This window comes from Malania oleifera, chromosome 1 (genome assembly GCF_029873635.1).
Source record: "Malania oleifera isolate guangnan ecotype guangnan chromosome 1, ASM2987363v1, whole genome shotgun sequence".
Taxonomy (NCBI): domain Eukaryota; kingdom Viridiplantae; phylum Streptophyta; class Magnoliopsida; order Santalales; family Ximeniaceae; genus Malania; species Malania oleifera.
The window spans coordinates 19,780,433-19,798,384 of record NC_080417.1 but is presented as its reverse complement, the minus strand read 5'-3'; the positions used below and the strand labels follow the sequence as shown (position 1 = coordinate 19,798,384).

At 36.9% G+C, this 17,952-nt stretch overlaps 1 protein-coding gene across 1 annotated transcript; it reads right to left on the bottom strand.

Annotated features, from left to right (window-relative positions):
- Positions 1-10,647: 10,647 nt before the first annotated feature.
- On the bottom strand, positions 10,648-16,908 carry LOC131158014 (uncharacterized membrane protein At3g27390). Its single transcript, XM_058112562.1, has 9 exons — positions 16,523-16,908; positions 16,226-16,334; positions 15,927-16,122; positions 15,694-15,827; positions 14,829-15,117; positions 14,625-14,731; positions 14,339-14,513; positions 11,614-12,062; positions 10,648-11,047 (listed from the first exon to the last, which is right to left on the bottom strand). The coding sequence occupies exons 1-9, from the start codon at positions 16,599-16,601 to the stop codon at positions 10,891-10,893; spliced, it is 1,695 nt and encodes a 564-aa protein (XP_057968545.1). The 5' UTR covers positions 16,602-16,908; the 3' UTR covers positions 10,648-10,890.
- Between the last annotated feature and the right edge of the window lie 1,044 nt (positions 16,909-17,952).

The window sequence follows — 17,952 nt, the reverse complement described above, 5'->3', positions numbered from 1 at the left end:
GCTAACTATCCATCCAGGGTATGATTTCATTAATATACAGATGTAGCGTATGATTTATATGAATATAAAGTTATAGTATGACACAGTATGTTATATTGAAATATGATTTATGTATAACAGTTTTACCTGATTGTTAAATGCAGTTAAAGTATGTACAGATTTTCCTTACTTATCAAATACAGTTTATTATGTATAGTATATGTTTATAACATAATAATACTTATATTGGCACACACTGATATTAGTCTATCTCCCTTACTGAGAAGTGTCTCACCCTAGCAATACAAACATTTCAGGAAACCTAGACAGATGAGTGAAGCGAGCTCCGAGATAGAGAAGGCTATTAGTGCTACCTTGGTTGAAGGGTAAGTAGTTGGGTTGAGATTAGGATGGATTTTTGGGTATGACCCTACGGTATTTATGGTTCATTTGGGATGTATATATGTATTTATGGATGCAGTAAAACTCTAGTATTGTATAGAAGGTTAAGTACATCATGGTTTCCGCTGCATAGTTGGTATGTATGTATGGGCAAGTTTATCCCCGGTACCCCTTTGGGTCCGAGCTGACTCAGATTATGTATTATGGTATCAGAGATATCATTATCATATATATTATTGAGTAGAGAGTATTATATGCTACCTACAGACTAACCGAGGAGGTTGAACGTTGGTGGTCTGCTGTGAGAATTCTGGAGGAGCAGAGGCTGGTACCTGTAGCTCTGACTTGAAGCCGATTTAAAGAGATATTTTACAACCGATAATTTCTTCCCACCACTAGTGAAGCAAAATTGGAGGAACTCTTGAACCTAAATCGAGGCCATCGAACGGTCCAACAGTACACAGTAAAATTTATTGAACTGTCCTGCTTTACCTTGTACATCGTTCTTGATGAGGCAAAGAAGGCAAGAAAATTTGAGAGAGGCTTTAGGCAAGAAATTTATGAACAGTGGTGGTGTTGAAAGTATATGAATTCGCAGAGCTGGTAGATAGGGTTGCCGTGGTGGAAGCGAGCAAACAGAGGGGTGCTGAGGTGCAGGGCCATAGGAATGGATCCACACCTCCTAGATCTCAGGAGGGTTCTATTCGAGGCCCATGGAGGAGAGGTGGATACAGTGGAGTACAGAGGCAGGAGACAGAGATCCGTGAGATGCAAGGCGAGCAGACTTATCCCGTTTGTCTTAGTTGCAGTAAAAGACACATGGGAGAGTGTTGAGTGGGGAGAAATGTCTACTATCAGTGTGGGGGACCGGGTCACCTGGCACGAGACTGTTGTGCACCATAGAATAATGCTCCCACTCTCAGATTATTCTGAGGAAATATCTAGGTGCCCCGAGGAGGCCAGCAGAGGAACACAGCCCCGACAAAGGTTTATGTGCTGACACTAGGAGATGCTGAGGTAGATGGCAATGTGGTGACAGGTACATTTAATATGCTTTCAATTAAATCTATTGTTCTATTTGATTTAGGAGCCATACACTCGTTCGTGTCTATAGGGTACGTTAAATTATGTGGGGATAGAAACTCATCTATTGAACACCGAGTTATTAGTAACTACACCGATAGGATCAGTAGTGGGATGTCAAAGGGTACTTAGAGGCTATCTAGTTGATATTTAGGGAAGAATATTATCAGCTGACTAAGTAGTGTTAAACATACATGGATTTGATATAATTTTGAGAATGGACTGGTTAGCATCTAATTATGCCAGCATCGACTGTCAACAGAGAGAGGTGATATTTATACCTCCTAAGGAGTAGGAGTTTAAATTTGTGGGGTCACGCATGCGCTCCTCACCACAATTAGTGTCAGTCATTCAAGCGAGGAAACTACTCTAAGATGGATGTCAAGGATATATTTATATATCCTCATTTCAACATTTCTCAATAAAACAATTCTTATATCAGTATATTTAAATTCATCTCAATAAAAATATTCTCATCATTTTCTGTGCACATTCCATCATTTCATAATAGTATATATCATGTTTCACATATTTCAACATTTCTCAGAAAATACTCATTAGTATTTATCACTTTTCATCACCTCTTATATTTCAAATACCAAAACACCACAATTCAATATAAGTTATATGCCACACAATCATATCATAATAATTTCAGGAAAAATAATATATTCTCATTTTCACGTATTTATTAAATCAGTAATTCTAAAAAATTACTGTAATAATTTATTCCCATTACCTAACTTACTGAGATCTCGCTAAAAATACACAATTCCTATGCCAAAAATACACAATTCCTACGCCCCTCTGTGTTCACAACCCAAAAAGTTGAAATTCACATTTATCCCAAATTATTCAACTCAACTCCGAGAATAACTTTCGTTTATCACTTTCTAAATTTCGTATACTCCAAATTAACATTAAAATTCTAAAATACTCCACTTACCCTGATTTTACTTAATTACGCCTGTAGGGATCCCAAAATTATACCCACGACACTCACGAATCTTGAATTCAATAACCCAAGTTCAACCTCAGAATGCCCAATATTCTAACATTTCAAATCTACGATAATTAAAAAATAATTAATCCCTTAATGACCCCCTTATCCTAATTTTGGGGTTATGTCTACGACGACCCCATAAGAAATTCGCTCTACTAGACTTGTAATGAATCATCCCTAGATTCTCGTGGTGGTGTTCGATCGTTAATTAGGCTTAGGATTTAAGGAAAATTGAGGTAAGAGTGTAAATTTACCTTACCCCAGGGGATATGCCTACGTTTCTCCCACAAGAAATTCGTACTGGTAGAAATGTCGGTGGCGGAGAATGGAGTCCAATAGTATTTTTTTATTTCGATCAAGCGAATATTAGCCAAAAAATTGAAGATAGTGGGAGAGAGAGACGGAGGGGATATGAGAGAGACTTAGAGTGGGGGGGGGGGGGGCATAACTTCTGCGTGAATTTTGATTTCCTCCTGAAGCTTCTGCTTCAGGAGGTGATATATATTCATATAATAATAATAATAATAATAATAATAATAATAATAATAATAATAATAATAATAATAATAATAAATTTAATTAATAAAAAAATAAAATAAAATTTTAATTATTATTTTTTCTTTCTTTTTTTTTTTAAATTAAATTAAATTAAATAATTAATTACTCTCTTTTTTTTCTTTTTGAAATCACCCCACTAATCTTGTATAACCGTTTGTGGGGTTATTACAAGAAGAACTATGCAAATACTCGCCGGCGAGAGATTGGAGTTTGATGTAAGAGATCATGTATTCTTGAAAATGGCACCAATGAAAGGGGTTATGAGATTTGGGAGGAAGAGTAAGCTGAATCCTAGGTTTATTAAACCATTCGAGATTCTTAAAAGAGTGGGTCCAGTTGCCTACAGGTTGGCATTACCACTGGTCAAGTCCAAAATCCATGACGTATTTCACGTTTCCATGTTAAGGAAATACGTCTCAAATCCCTCCCATGTGATCAGTTATGAGGCACTGGAGCTTGGTAATGGCTTGTCTTAGGAAGAAGTGCTAGCTCAAATTTTGGATCAGAAAGAACAAGAACTACGCACAAAGAAGATTCTATTGGTAAAAGTTCTATGGCGCAATCATGCAGTTGAAGAAGTTTCATGGGAATTAAAGGAACGGATGCGCCAGAGATATCCACATCTATTCAGTGGAGCTCAGAGCTAAGCTAGTAAGTAAAAGTAAATAACAAGGTATGCATTTTGATTTGTACAGTGTAGGGTAGGATATATAGTGTTTTGGTTCTAAGATATGAATAGTTTTGGGAGAATTTTCTATGTATGATTGTAATCTCCTAGAACCCTCCCTTGTAACCACGATATTCCTCTGCCATAAGTGAGGGTAATTAATAAAATTAGAATGTTTTTTTTAAGAAGAAAAAAGTGATGAATAACAAATTTTGAGAACGAAATTTATATAAGGAAAGGAGAATGTAATGTCTTGAAAAATTTAAATAATAAAAAAATAAGGAAAAGGAGGAAATTCGGTTTGGTGAAGACCAAACCATCGACGGTTTGGTGAGGGGCATAGAAAACGGTCAAAGATTTTGTATTTACTACGAGTCGGTTACAGGTAAAACGGTAAAAAGGGCGGTTAAAGACCCAAATTGTTGACAGTTTCGTGAGGGGTGCAGAAAATCGTCGACGGTTTTGTTTGCAATGCTGATTTTAAAGGGCATCCACGAGCTTCATTTGTTGAACAAAAATCAAATTCCCTCTCTCTCTCTCTCTCTCTCTCTCTCTCTCTCTCTCTCTCTCTCAACCCTACGAAGCTCTCTTCCTTCTCTCTTCAATTCTCGCTCCATTTAAGCTCGTTTTTACGATCAGAAGCTACCACAAAGTTCGTGGGGTGATTCTCTGCAAATTAATCTAAGCAGATCATTGAGTTGGGGTTCCGAGGCACCACTCCAAAACCAGGGTAAGTAAGGTATTTTAGGGTTTAATTGTTAATTTTGAGTATATGAGGCCTAGGAAATGCTAAATGAGAAATATTCTAGGGGTTGAGTTGATTAATTTTAGGAAAATGTGAATTTCAAGGTTTTGAATTTCGAAGGCCGCGGGCGTAGGATTTGGGATTTAGCAGGTCTCTAAGTAAGTCAGGTGAGGGGAATAAATTATAATAGTTATTTTTGAAAATTATTGGTTGAGTAAATATGTGAAAATGAAAATATGATATGTTCACGGTGGTTACTATATTATGAATATCAGGTCAAAAATTTTGTGGCATGAGGAAATATGAAATGATTGTATAATACTAGGAATGTGATTAAAATTGAAATATGCGAATTGTACTGAGAAATGAGATTATGATATGATTATATCGAAATATTTTGTACAGATATGAAGAAATGGAAACCTAGTAATATTTGCATTTATATATAAGTATGATTATACGAGGTTTATTTACTAAATCGATGAAATGTGAAACATAGATATATTTTTAGCAGGAAATGATGGAATATGTTATACAGATGTATTTTTACAGTGATATGATAAAATATGCAATACAAATGTGTTTTCATTGAAAGAATGATATATGTGATAGAAAGATATGTTGGTATATAAATGTTTTATACAGGAGTATTGAATTGAGTTTTGTACTGATATGAGATGAAATGTGTATTGAAATGATGAAAATAAAATAGAAAATTATGAGAATATTTCTAATGTGATGAAATGTACCAACATATTGAAATGTGAATATTGAAATGTGGATATTGAATTGTGAATACTGGAATGTAAATACTAAAATGCGAATACTGGAATGTAGAAATGAGAACCCTAATGGATTGGAGTTGAATAAAGAGCACGGTACTATTGCTAGCGAGGTGTTAGTGCAACCACATGGTCTCATGGAGAGTGTGGCGTGGCAATAAATTGACCCAGTGAGAACGGTAGTTTTGCCACCTAGCATCCGAACCGGGAGTGGGCAGGCCAGTCGTACTACCAACAGGCAGTTTCATTGTTTTTATCTAACCATGTAGGTCAACCGCGTTTAGGTTCAATCTTCAGGCCACACAACCTGGTCATCGGGGGAAGCATGATGATCTGATTATCCTCAGGGTAACCATGAGTTTTAGATAGAATATGTATGAGTTACCATGGACACTCTTGAGTTTGATTGTAAAATGAAAGTGTATTTAATGGTATAAATAATTAAGGCGAAGTAAAACTCTCCGCTTGAGGGTTTACTGAGTAAGGTGAGTGCCCTGATAAGTATACGTTGTAGCCGCACCCGAGTTAATCGGGTAAGGTTACAAATGAAATCAAAGCAGAGAGGCATTACATATATGGGTGTGTAAACTCTCCCTCTCGCTAATAAATATTGGTTACAATTGTGTGAGTATGAGAAATGATATCAAAGCTTATGAAATTATGTTTTATAACTATATGATTATAAGTACATATCTGTATATTTTCTCAAAAGATATAATCATTAAAATAAGTATATTACGATATAGCTAAACTCATGTGCCACACACTGTAAATAATTTATTTTGTCTCATTAAGAGGTATCTCACCCAAATATTTAAATATTTCAGGAAACAATGACAGATCAGTAGATAGAGCTCTGAGATAGAGGAGAGTTGGTACTTCGGTAGACAAGGTAAGTGTTTTGTGTTGGGGATATGTTTGTGAAATCCCCTAGGCTATATTATGGATTTTTGGGATGTGTATGGATGTATAGAACTTTGGTTATTTGTATTCTATTAAGTATGTTTGTATAAGATAGACTGATTGCCTGGTACCCCATTTCGGGTCGACTTATATTGATATGGTATCAGAATTTAAGATGTGACAGATGTTTGATTAATATTTATTATTTATTGTAGATGAAAAAAAATGGTATGAAAAATTGGGGCATCAAAGTAGCTCTCTAACCGTCGTCAGTTTGGAGCAGTGTCTGAGAGATTTTACTCTCTACTTAAAATCGTCGATGGAACCGTCAACAGTTTGGCTCGAAAAACGTAGCGCAGATTTCAAATTTTGAATAAAGGGACATTAAGTTGGTTGGGGTTTTGAGGGAAACCTCCAGGAACTTTATGTATATGTTGATTGTGATGTATTTGTAATTATTGATGTATTGTTCATGTCCTTTGGATAAGAAGATAGTGAAATTATTGTCATTTGCTCCCGTGGATGTAGGCATTACCGAACCATGTAATTCCTCATATATTTGTTGTTATTGCTTTCATATAATTGTTGTGGATGGTTTCTATATAGTTTACCATTGAGTGTTTCATTTGTATGATCATATATTCCGTCGTGCAAATTGTTTTTCACAACAAATTGGTATCAGAACATTATTGTAATAGCCTCTGAAGTTTCATCTGCAAAATTTGACGTTGTCAAGTTTGATGGAACCAAAAATTTCAGTTTGTGGTAGAAAAGAGTGAAGGATATGTTAGTGCAGTAAGAAATGGTGAAGGCCTTATACGAAGTTCAACCGGAAGGCATGGAGGAAGCAAGTTGGAGTGAATTGGGGGCAAAGGCAGTGTCAATCATCCGACTTTGTTTGGCTGATGATGTGTTATATCACGTTATGGATAAGGATTCTCTGGTAGTAGTTTGACGAAAACTAAAAAGCCAGTATATGTCTAAGTCTTTATCAAACAAATTGTTTCTTAAGCAAAGATTGTATTGACTTAAGATGGTGGCGGGTTTGAATTTGGACTAACACATCAACGCAATCAATTAGATTGTAAGTGATTTGATACGTGTTGATGTGAAGTTCGAGGAGGAAGACAAGGCGTTGATGCTATTGAATCCCCTACATGGGTCTCACACGTATGAGAATTTGGTTACTACTCTAACATGGGGCAAAGAAAGCCTAAATTTGGAAGAGGTAATAGGCACATTGCTCGGTTTTCATCAAAGGAAAATGACCAGCGATGAAATTTCACACGGTGAATGGCTTGTGGTAAAGAGTAACCATGAACGTAGGAGAGGAAAATTCACGAATGGGTCGAGTGATAATAAGTCTCGTTTGCAGTCTGGGAAGAAAAAAGACAAAGTGTTTTAAGTGGGAAAAAATTAGGCACATAAAATCGGAATGTTCAGAGTAGAAGAAAGGGAATGCTGAAAAATTAAGAGGGTTCATCACAATCTACAATGTAGTGCAAGGAGTATCTGAAAGCAATGATGGCAATATGCTATTTATTTCATCAGGTTTAGAATGCATCACGGATTCTTGGATCTTAAATTCTGGATGTTTTTATTAGATGACACTAAATAGAAATTGGTTAAGCACCTACAAGTTAGTAAATTTTGGTTCTATTCTAATGGGAAATGATGTTGCATGCAAAGTAATTAGAATAGTAAATATCATAATTAATATGCATGATGGTGTTGTGAGAAATTTATGTGATGTAAGGCATGTACTGGATCTAAGGAAGAATGTGATTTCATTGGGCACTTTAGATTGTAATGAATATAGTTACAAGTTTGAAAGTGAGATAATGAAAGTGTGTGAAGGCGACTTGATGGTGATGAAGGGGCATAAATCAGCGGGTAATATTTATGCACTATAGGGTACAACAATTGTAGATGGAGCTACAATAGTAAAATATGAATCAGATGTTCAGTGGCATATGCGGTTAAGGCATATAAGTAACTACATGTATTCAGATGTTTGGGGACCGGTGAGGATAGCATCACGGGGTGGACATATGTTTTCATTGGTTTATCACGAAGGGTCTTGGTGTATCTCATGCGGCACAAATCAGAGGTGTTTCCCAGGTTTAACTTGTGGCTGAGATGGAAAATCAAACTGGCAGAGAAATCCTCAAGTCAGACATTGGTATTGAATACACTAGTTCAGTTCAAAGAGTTTTGTAAGCAGGGTAGGTTGTATGCAAAACTTGCAGGGAACTTCTTGGTGAAGTCAGTGAGTATGACGTGTTTCTCATTTAACCGATCGCCAAAAGTATCACTAGATGGGAGATTTGGAGGATAATTGTGGGCAGGTTTTGTGGTAGACTACTATGGTTTGAATGGATGTCCACAGGCGCACGTTTCTAGTGAGATGAGATCTAGGCTTGGTGTAATGTCTGAATAGTACATCTTTCTGGGGTATAGAAAATGTGGGTTCAAGCTGGGTGATCTAGACAAACAAGGTGGTGATCAGTGGAGACATGGTTTTTAGTGTAAAAGTCATGGTGCAGCTTATCCAAGTAAAGAAAAAGAAAGAGATGCCAGAAAACTACAGCAACAATGAACATATGATGCAGGTAAAGTTATAGAATCAGGGCATAGATGACATGGTTCATATTATAGGGAGTTTTAACTCGGGAGACCAGTAAGAAAACAACAGGTCCGAATGCACTATCAGGTCATCACTCAAGCATAAATTTGATGTTTTGGTGTTTTATGCATTCATTACTACTAGTAGTAAGGTTCCTACTATTTTTCAAGTTGCAATGCACAACAAAGGGAAAAATAAATGGATGAGTGTTATGGTGGAGGAGATGAAGTTACTGCATAATAATCAGATGTGGGAGTTGGTGGAGCTTCCAGTAGGGAAGCGGGTGATAGGATGCAAGGGGTGATGTTTCTGTTGTTTATGTTTACTGTTGTGGGAAGAACTTGTTGGAAGTTCAGAGCGCAGTCTCAGGTCGTTATATCTACAACTAAGTCGGGGTTGTTGGCAGAAATCAAAGCTGCTACAGGCAAGTTCAAGCATTGCTTGGACTTGGTTTTTGTCTCCAGTTGCGAGACAGGAGGCGGTCCCAACCTAATGTCCCAAGGTCAAGGTGGAGTAACGGGTTTATGTTTTCAGGTTTCTCCTAAGGGGCATATGTTCACCAAGGTGGAGATTGTTGTGATATGTGGCTCGCATACTCAGTGGACAACATGCACAAAGGGAAAACATGAAGAAAAATTAAGTAGCAGCAGGGGAAACCGTCGATGATAGTTCTCTAACCATCGATAGTTTGGAGCAATGTCTAAGAGATTTTACTCTCTGCCTGAAACCGTCAACGGTTTGACTTGGGAAATCCAAGGTAGATTTCAAATTTTGAATAAAGGGACGTTAAGTTGGTTGGGATTTGGAGGAAAACCCTCCAAGAACTTTATATATACGTTGATTGTGATGTATTTGTAATGGTTGACATATTGTTCATGTCATTTGGACAAGAAGATAATGAAATTGTCGTCATTTGCTCACGTCAATGTAGGCATTGTCGAATCACGTAATTATTTGTGTATTTGTTGTTGTTACTTTCATAAAATTGCTGGGAATGATTTCTGTATAGTTTAGCATTGAGTGCAGCGTTCGTATGAACATATAATCCACTGTGCAATTCGTTTTTCGCATTGATATGGCTAGTCAAGGTGCTAAGAGAGTATTGCGTCAATCATAAGAGATAACTGTTGCAAGTTGAACAACTTTAAAACAAAACCCCGCTAGGGTGTGACTTAGTGATTAGGATGGAGGAAGGATTGAAAGGATCCGTTGTTGGACTTCCATCCGAATCACCTTGACTTGCCTAGCGTTGCCTATTACACGCACAGTTAGTTCACCTTAAAATTTTGGCGATCAGGAGAGGGACCAAAGGAACCTGGCTAGTAGCTACCACTATTCCCAGTCATAAAATAAATAAATAAATAAAAATAAAACAATATGTAGAATAATTACATAAAATATTACATATTACTAAATAACGACCACTTAAAAATTTACCCAATGTATGGGAGTCGACGCGAGGATGGAAGTGATGTGACGATGGGCCTGTCGGCTCCCACTAGAGTACTTAACGCTTGGACAGACAGGAACTCCCCACCCCCCTATACCTCTAAATTCATACCCTAAGCTACCATCACCCAGGACCCACTTCCCTTTCTCTGGCCCTGTTCTCAGGCCAGGCCGAACACTTGCTTTGCAATCCTCATTTGGGCTTCTCACCCACATGCCCACCCGCATTCCAATTCCACCTGCACTCCCTATTTGATTTCACCTTTAAACTAGGAACAAGTTATGCCAAACTACCAAACATTTCATCCAATTCTATCTTATTTCTTGAAGTTTTAATTGTAACAATTTAGCAGTTCAAAATTGAATTTGCACTTGTCTGAATGTGAAACTTCAACAATTAATTTGTTATGCTCAAAACATTTAAAGAAAGAAAATCGTGGCAGATGGATGTACACAACTACAGATGTATTTAATCGAATGAAAACTTTCTGCTATTCTCACATGTTCTTCATTTAGTTCTTCTGGCCTCGAAACGAGGCTAGGGGCTTAAAACCAGAAAGGGTTTCGCAACGTAGCCAACTACCAGTATTTAAGAGCACACGGACAACACTCAGATTGAAGTTTATCCTACTCAAAATATATTTACAGCAGGGTGGTGGCGTTGTGGGGGTAGGGGCTGGGGGAAATTCCTACCTAAACAATGTCTATGGAGGCAACTGATCTGATGGAACTGGACCTGGTGGTGGAGACCTCCTTCTCTGTGTAATGTGAAATTAAAGCCTTCACAATCTGGCGATATCTCCTTCTGTACGTGGGAAATTTCGTCATGCTTCGAGTCATCCCCATCATCCTGCCGTAACAATCAATTTTCTTTAATTAGTACATTGCTAGGGGAACTTTAAATGTTGATATGGCCATGAGAAAAAGTATAGGGAAAGCTAACTTCTAGTGAATATGAGATTATCTAACAAAAAAGGGTCCTAGTCGTGGTAGGAAACCAATCCAAAAGAAAAGCTATTTAATAAAAGTTGTATGCTTGTGTCGAGTAGAAAGTTTAAAACCAGCTTGAACATTCTGTGCAAGTGAAAGCATTGCACTTTGTTTCAGATATTGTTTGAAATGAATCAATTTTGTCAAGCCTTGAAATTCATGGGAGTCTTGACTGATTACTTGTGCAAAAATTTACAGGATTTAATTTTTTTTTTTTTTTTTGACAGTTTTATTTCCAAAGGATATATAAGCACACAATATAAATGATAACTCTGGTTTTTATGCTGCATGGCCCAACTATAACAGGATTCCCCTGATCCTCCCTGAAGGGAAGCTAGGTTCAAAAAAGAACTTCAGAAACAGAAAAGAGAACTACAAAGTTTTTTCACCTTAGATCATTTGAGTAATAACGTATAGCATTCATACCTTCTGCTGATGCCTTGGATTTGAGCAGCTCGGACAGCGTCTTGAGGTGCAAAGCTTCCATTTTCCCAAGCCTCCATGCGCTGCGTATTGCTTCCAAGGAGAACTAGTTTTTCCAGGTGTCTAACTTCACCCTCAGTCAATTTCAAGACCTTAATCTGTTCCTTCAACACCATTATGGGTTGGAAGAACCAATCTAACAATCTGTCCTGGGGTCTATTCATATGTGTAATTTCAAAGTCATCGAACAGCAGTATGCCACCCGATCCAGCTTTAATGGAGTGGAGAAGACTCTGCAGGAATGAATAACAGGGCAAACCAACACCAACTATGGCCCCCTCATTGCCATTCTTGGCCTTCAGCCATTCATGGAGGTCGGCTGGTGTTATTACATTAGCATCCAATAGCTCCTTGGCCCTTATCTCACAGGACCTCATCATGTTTCCCCATACCTGTGGCATTTTGAGTTAAACGCAAGAAACTGTTTCATTCACCTCTAAACAGAACAAGTGATGACAAGGGATTACTTGGTAATTATGAGACATTCAAAAAGGCTCATTCATTAGGTTTCAAGAATTTTATTGTTTCTTCAATACAGAGTTCAATTTCCGATCTTGTTATAAGTAGCTCACCAGAAGAAAAAATTGGTTATAACAGCTAAGAAAAGAATTACATAAGTTCATATTGAACTCTTGGGCAAAAATTATTTTTATGTTTTTTCATATCTGCATAAGAGAGAGAGTGAGTTTTTCAGTCCCTTGTTTGTGACCAGGCTATTTTGTAGTTGAATAATTTATTCTAGAAGAGATGGAATTACACTATTATAAAGAAAATTTATTCTCTTCAGTCTTCTATGTACAGGTCATCCAAATGATTTATTTCATTGATCACATTATCAAATCTCTTCATTCTGTTCTGTGTGCACAATAAGGATGGCTTTTGTCACTTAGACCGCAACCTTAAGACTCCATATCCCCAGGCAAAATATATGTTCTGCTCTGCCCTCTTTGTTGTTGAGTGAATCTGCTTGGTGAATTATTTTCTTTGTGAGTTTTTTTTTTTCTCTTTTTCCAGTGTTGATGAGAGTTTTTTAATTTTTTATTCTTTTTAGCTATGGCTATGACTGCTGTTGGGTTCTGTTGGGGAGCTTTCGGTTCTTTTTTCTCTTTGCCCTAGTCCCCAGTTCTGTTGGAGCCATGGTGTAATTCTTTTTCTTTCTACTTCATCTTCTCTTTTTATTTTCTATTCGTTCAGTTTCTTTGCTGATAAAAAACATTACTCCAAGATCATTTCCCCAGTAACAGCTTATAGCAGACAATGGATATATTATATGTGAAGAGAATGCCATCTCACAGGTTATAATACAGCAGAGAAATGCTTACAGATTATACAATGGTGAAATTGAAGATGTATACATAAAGTTATAGTAGGTTGGGTAAAATGGAAAGGTGCTTCAAGTGTGCTGTGTGATTGTGGAATATCTTTAAAATTAAAAGGAAAGTTCTATAGGAAGACTATAAGACCAGCCATGCAACATTGGTTAGAATGTTGCGTTACTAAGAAACAACAAAGTCAAAAGGGTAAAAATTGCCAAAATGAGTAACAGTCATAGCCATTGCTGGACATTACATAATGGGAAAAGGACAGTGTGTCCATGAATTCGTCTTTTGCATTAGCAAACTTATTAAAAACATATAGACTCACATGCTTTGATATTACAATCATAAAAAACACACAAATTTTAAATGTTCTTTTACTAATTTCAATCAATTTAAATATAACATACACTACAAGTATTGAATGTTATCTTGGTTGCTTGAGTTGCTATTGGCAAGAAGAAGCATGCATTTGCTACTTTTCACTACTTTATTTATTCTAAGTGAAGTTTAAACTGATAAATCATAAATATGACTATTATAAAGAAATATAAAGTATAGGATCTTCACAAATAAAACAAGAACAAAAAATGCATAGCAATATAATGTATTTTTATCTCCAAATTGGGGTAAGAAAACACAAAAAATTAAAAATTAAAGAACTTACAATATGAAAATGTGTAATTTTAATGAGAGAAAAAGTTAGGTAACTTGATTGTTAGTTATTTAAAGAAATACATACTAAATACCAAAGAAAAGAAAACCAAAATAAAAAATTACTAACTAAAATAAACCAACTTAAAATTGAGTTCCTAAGCTTAAATAAAGGGACAAGAATGAAAAAAACAAAGGACTCCAAAACCTATTTTAATCATTCACAACCAGTTTGATAATGTAATGGCCTGAAGCGGTTGATATCGCTCAAGTTAAAGCACTAGATGAAAATCTTAAAGATGATTCTTGTATCTCGAAAATGCCTCATAAACTAGGCAGCTAAAAGTCAGTATCTGAGGAGAGAATTGAAGATGTTCTGCAAGGCTGTCAAATGCAGCTATCCGCATAGACCTTGGCTTTCTCGCTGCTTGGTATGTGGATAATGTACAATTAGGCTAGAGGGTTTTTAACTTTCTTTTTTTTTTTGGGCTTTTAGTTGGCTTTTCATAGCTGTATGCTCTGGTTGTGAGATTGCAGTGCTCTCTGCTTTTAGTTTTTTTCCCATGGCTTTCTACTAGCTATTTTGTTCTGCTTTATTCTTTGGGCTCTCCTTTATCATCTTGTTAAATAAAAAATTACATTTTCCTCAAAGGAAAATGATGAGGACTCTATTTGTCTCAGTACATGAAATAACATACCTGCACTACTTTCACTTCCTGTATTGCTTCCCTCACTGATCTTGAAGGAACTAATGTTGGCACAAGCATTGAAGGTGCTTCAGTAGGAACAGAACTGAATTTGCCACCAGCTGCATAATTTCCTCCCACAGAAATCTCAGATGAGTTCTTAACTTTCCTCTTTCTATATCGGGGCCTGGCTGTGGGCAACACAATTTCTACTGTTAAATATTGTTGCAGCCAAGCAACAATTAATATACTTATGTGAGAATATAAGAGGGGTAAAATGACAGAAAAAAATGATTACTTAGGGAGGATAGACCCCTCGCGAAGATAGAGCCAGTCATTTGTGTACTCATCAAATTCTGCAACCATTGCAATCACATAAGCAATACCTCTTCGGAAAGACCTTTCCTGCATCCATATGAAGGTTAACCTTGAAAGCATAAGTTCAATCAGTATTTTCCATGCCAGCGAAGTAAACAAAATAAAAGATTTACACTAAACAAACCTGATATACTACTATGGATCCATATAATCCTACAAAGAAGCTTGAGAAAATAGCCATTAAGATGCTCCCTATTACAACCAGTGGCCACAAAAGGATTGTCAAACCGGCAACTGGGATACAAGCAGTTTCAAGAAATGGGCCCTCTCGACTAATAAGATCATGTGTCAGTCGCTGCCAACCCTTGAAGAGCAAGAATGGACTCTTTACTATGGCAATGGCTGTGTAGAGAGGTACCTCCACAATCAGCCCTATAAGCCCCACAGCAATGCATCCAGGCACATGTATCAACCTGTGTTCAGATGGGAAAAAAAAAAAAAAAAATTGAGTTGAGAAAGAAAAGCTTGCATTCACAGGGCATGAGCAACCCAATAACCCAGCATCGAGTACCTCTATCGGCATATAGTTTCCGGTCAATTTTATGACTGAGAAAAATGCATGTTTTTCCGCATGCTCTCTCATTGTCAAACAAGAATGGACAACCCAACAACCCAATATTTTGGTATATAAAATTTCTGGTCAATTTTATGACCAAGAAAAGTCCACGAGTCTACGTCCACCCCAATAGTTAAAGTTCAGAAAAATTTGGGACTTGTCTGGGGTTCGAATTGTGGCCCAGATCTCTAATCAACCCGAAAAAGAAGGAAAGAAAAAACGAGTCTGGGACTTACATGGAGGTCTCAGTTCAAAGGTTGAAAGGGTGTGGGAAGAAGCTATATGAGATGAAAGATGGGCTATGTCTAAGTCTCTGACCCAAGAAAAAAAAGTGAATAATTTAAATCATAGGAAAATGCATGATTCTATTGATGCTTTCTCATTTGAAAAACACGAAGGTTACATTTTACATCACCGCTTAAAGCAACATTACCTAAGAGTTTGAAGCTCATCGGAAGCAGGGGATTGGCGCAACTCCTTTAAATAGGCTGGGTACGAATGGAAGCAAATATCTGCGAAATCTCGAACTACCGTGCAACTTCCTTTAATAGTTCCCCGTGTTCCATCCTGAGTTTACATCCAAGCAAAACGAATGCCCAACTTTTTATCATTATCAATTGGGGAAAAAACTAGAGAGGGGGCAACAGAATCCAACTGAAAATTTACCACAATGCAATGCAAGAATTTCTTAAATTCATTTTCTTGTCTGAAGGCCTCGAAAGTTGAAACCCAGGGAGTGAAGAACCCATACCCCACACCCACAAGAACACTCCCAGCTATGCTCAGACCCAACCAAATACCAAATAAAGCAGGCAAAGCAAATAGCAAAGCAACTTTAAGTGGCGCATCAAACCTATTAGTCCTGCAGCAATTAAAAAACATATATAACATGCAAAAAACATATATAACATGCAAACAGAGAAACGGAGAAACCCAAATGAAAATCAACGTCCCAAATCACTTACTTAACAAGGGTGTAGATTGTCCAGACAACATGCGCCGGAAGGAGCCCCAGAATCACCCCTATGTTCCCCGTAATCAGTATTAGAGCAGCGAAAGGGCCCACCACCAAACCTGAGAATGATCAAACAGAATAAATATCAAGAATCCGCCATCAATTCATCATGTTAGCATGAACAATCAGCTTTAAAAAAAAATAAAATAAAAAAGCACTAGCAGCTTTAAGAAAAAGAACCCATTATCAAATACGATAAACTAAAAGAAAAAAAAAAAAAAAAACAGAAGAGAAATAAGAACGAGACCTTTGAGAGCGCCCAGAAACAGAGCAGAAAGGAATGCAAAAACCACATAGAGACCTCTGAGAGTGTCCGGTATGTCCATTCAGAAAATTTTCATAGAAACAAGAATAATCACAATAAAAGAGGTCTGCCCAATATTAGATTTGCAGATTTCTTCTATACCATGAGAGAGAGAGAGAGAGAGAGAGAGAGAGAGAGAGAGAGAGAGAGAGAGAGAGAAACGTGAGCAGCAAGAAGACGACAGTAAGGGAGAACAAGAACCGTAACCCAATAATCAATGAAATATCAAATAAGGAAATCAATAAGAATGCTTCGCAAGGGGCAAAAAGGAAATATTTCAAATAAATGCGGAGAGTTCAACCGAGAGAGAGAGAGAGAGAGAGAATGGGAATTGGTCTCACAAGGCTTTGTTTGCTTTTTGTCATTTCTCCTCTCCGCAGTTTATTTCCGTTGACCCGTTAACAATTTTTAAAAAAAAAATTTGATGGGCATATCCCGCGTCAAATAAAATAAAATAGAATAATAAATAAAGAAATAAATGGGCCGTGGGAACAGGAGTAGGCCCAGAAGTCCAGACTTGGTTCTCAAGCACATCTGCAACTGGAAGAGGATTGTACAGTCCCCATTAATTTTGTTTGAGAACATTTGTCATTGGCTCAAAGTATCCCGTTGTTGTGTGTTTGAGGAGAAAAGAGCCTTGCTAATGCGTCAGAGTTTAAGATCAAGGGACACCCGACTCAATTCGCATACGTAATAAATAATATTAATTAAGAAGGGGGGGCAAGGCAAACGTAGCCTTCTAGAAGGGAAGATATTTGACGTAGGGCTTTAGAATTAAAGGCTTCCAACATTTGTTGGGCCATCCCTCACAAGCTCCTGAAAAAAAATCAAAAATGGATAGCCCAGGAAGACGTATACCGCATCATCATCATCATCATCATCATCATCAATTCTATGTTTGTCATCGGATTGCCGCTTGAAATGAGTTTATCATAGTCCAGATTAACAGTGGATCAAAATCTCCATAAGAGAGAAATGGGGAGATTTGAAGATTGAGGTGCGGGATGACGACGGAAGCAGAGAAAATTCCGTAGCCGTAGCTTCGCCGGCGGCGGCGGAGTTGTCAAACTGGACGCCATCGGCAAAGCCGCATCCACGAATGACGGCCACTACAAAATTTTATATAATTTTTTTCAAAAGTCAAAGAGAAGAATGAAATAATTTCATACGTTGAGTCCTTATACTGCCCTGCACATGATTGCATTAAAAACAATATTATGTAAATTTTTTTATAATTTTTAATATAATAATAGTGAACAAAGAATATATTATAATAATTCAATTTACAAATACTAAAATATAAATATTTTAAAATTTATTAATAAAAATTTATATATTTTTTAAATATGAAATACTCACACCCAAATTTCCTG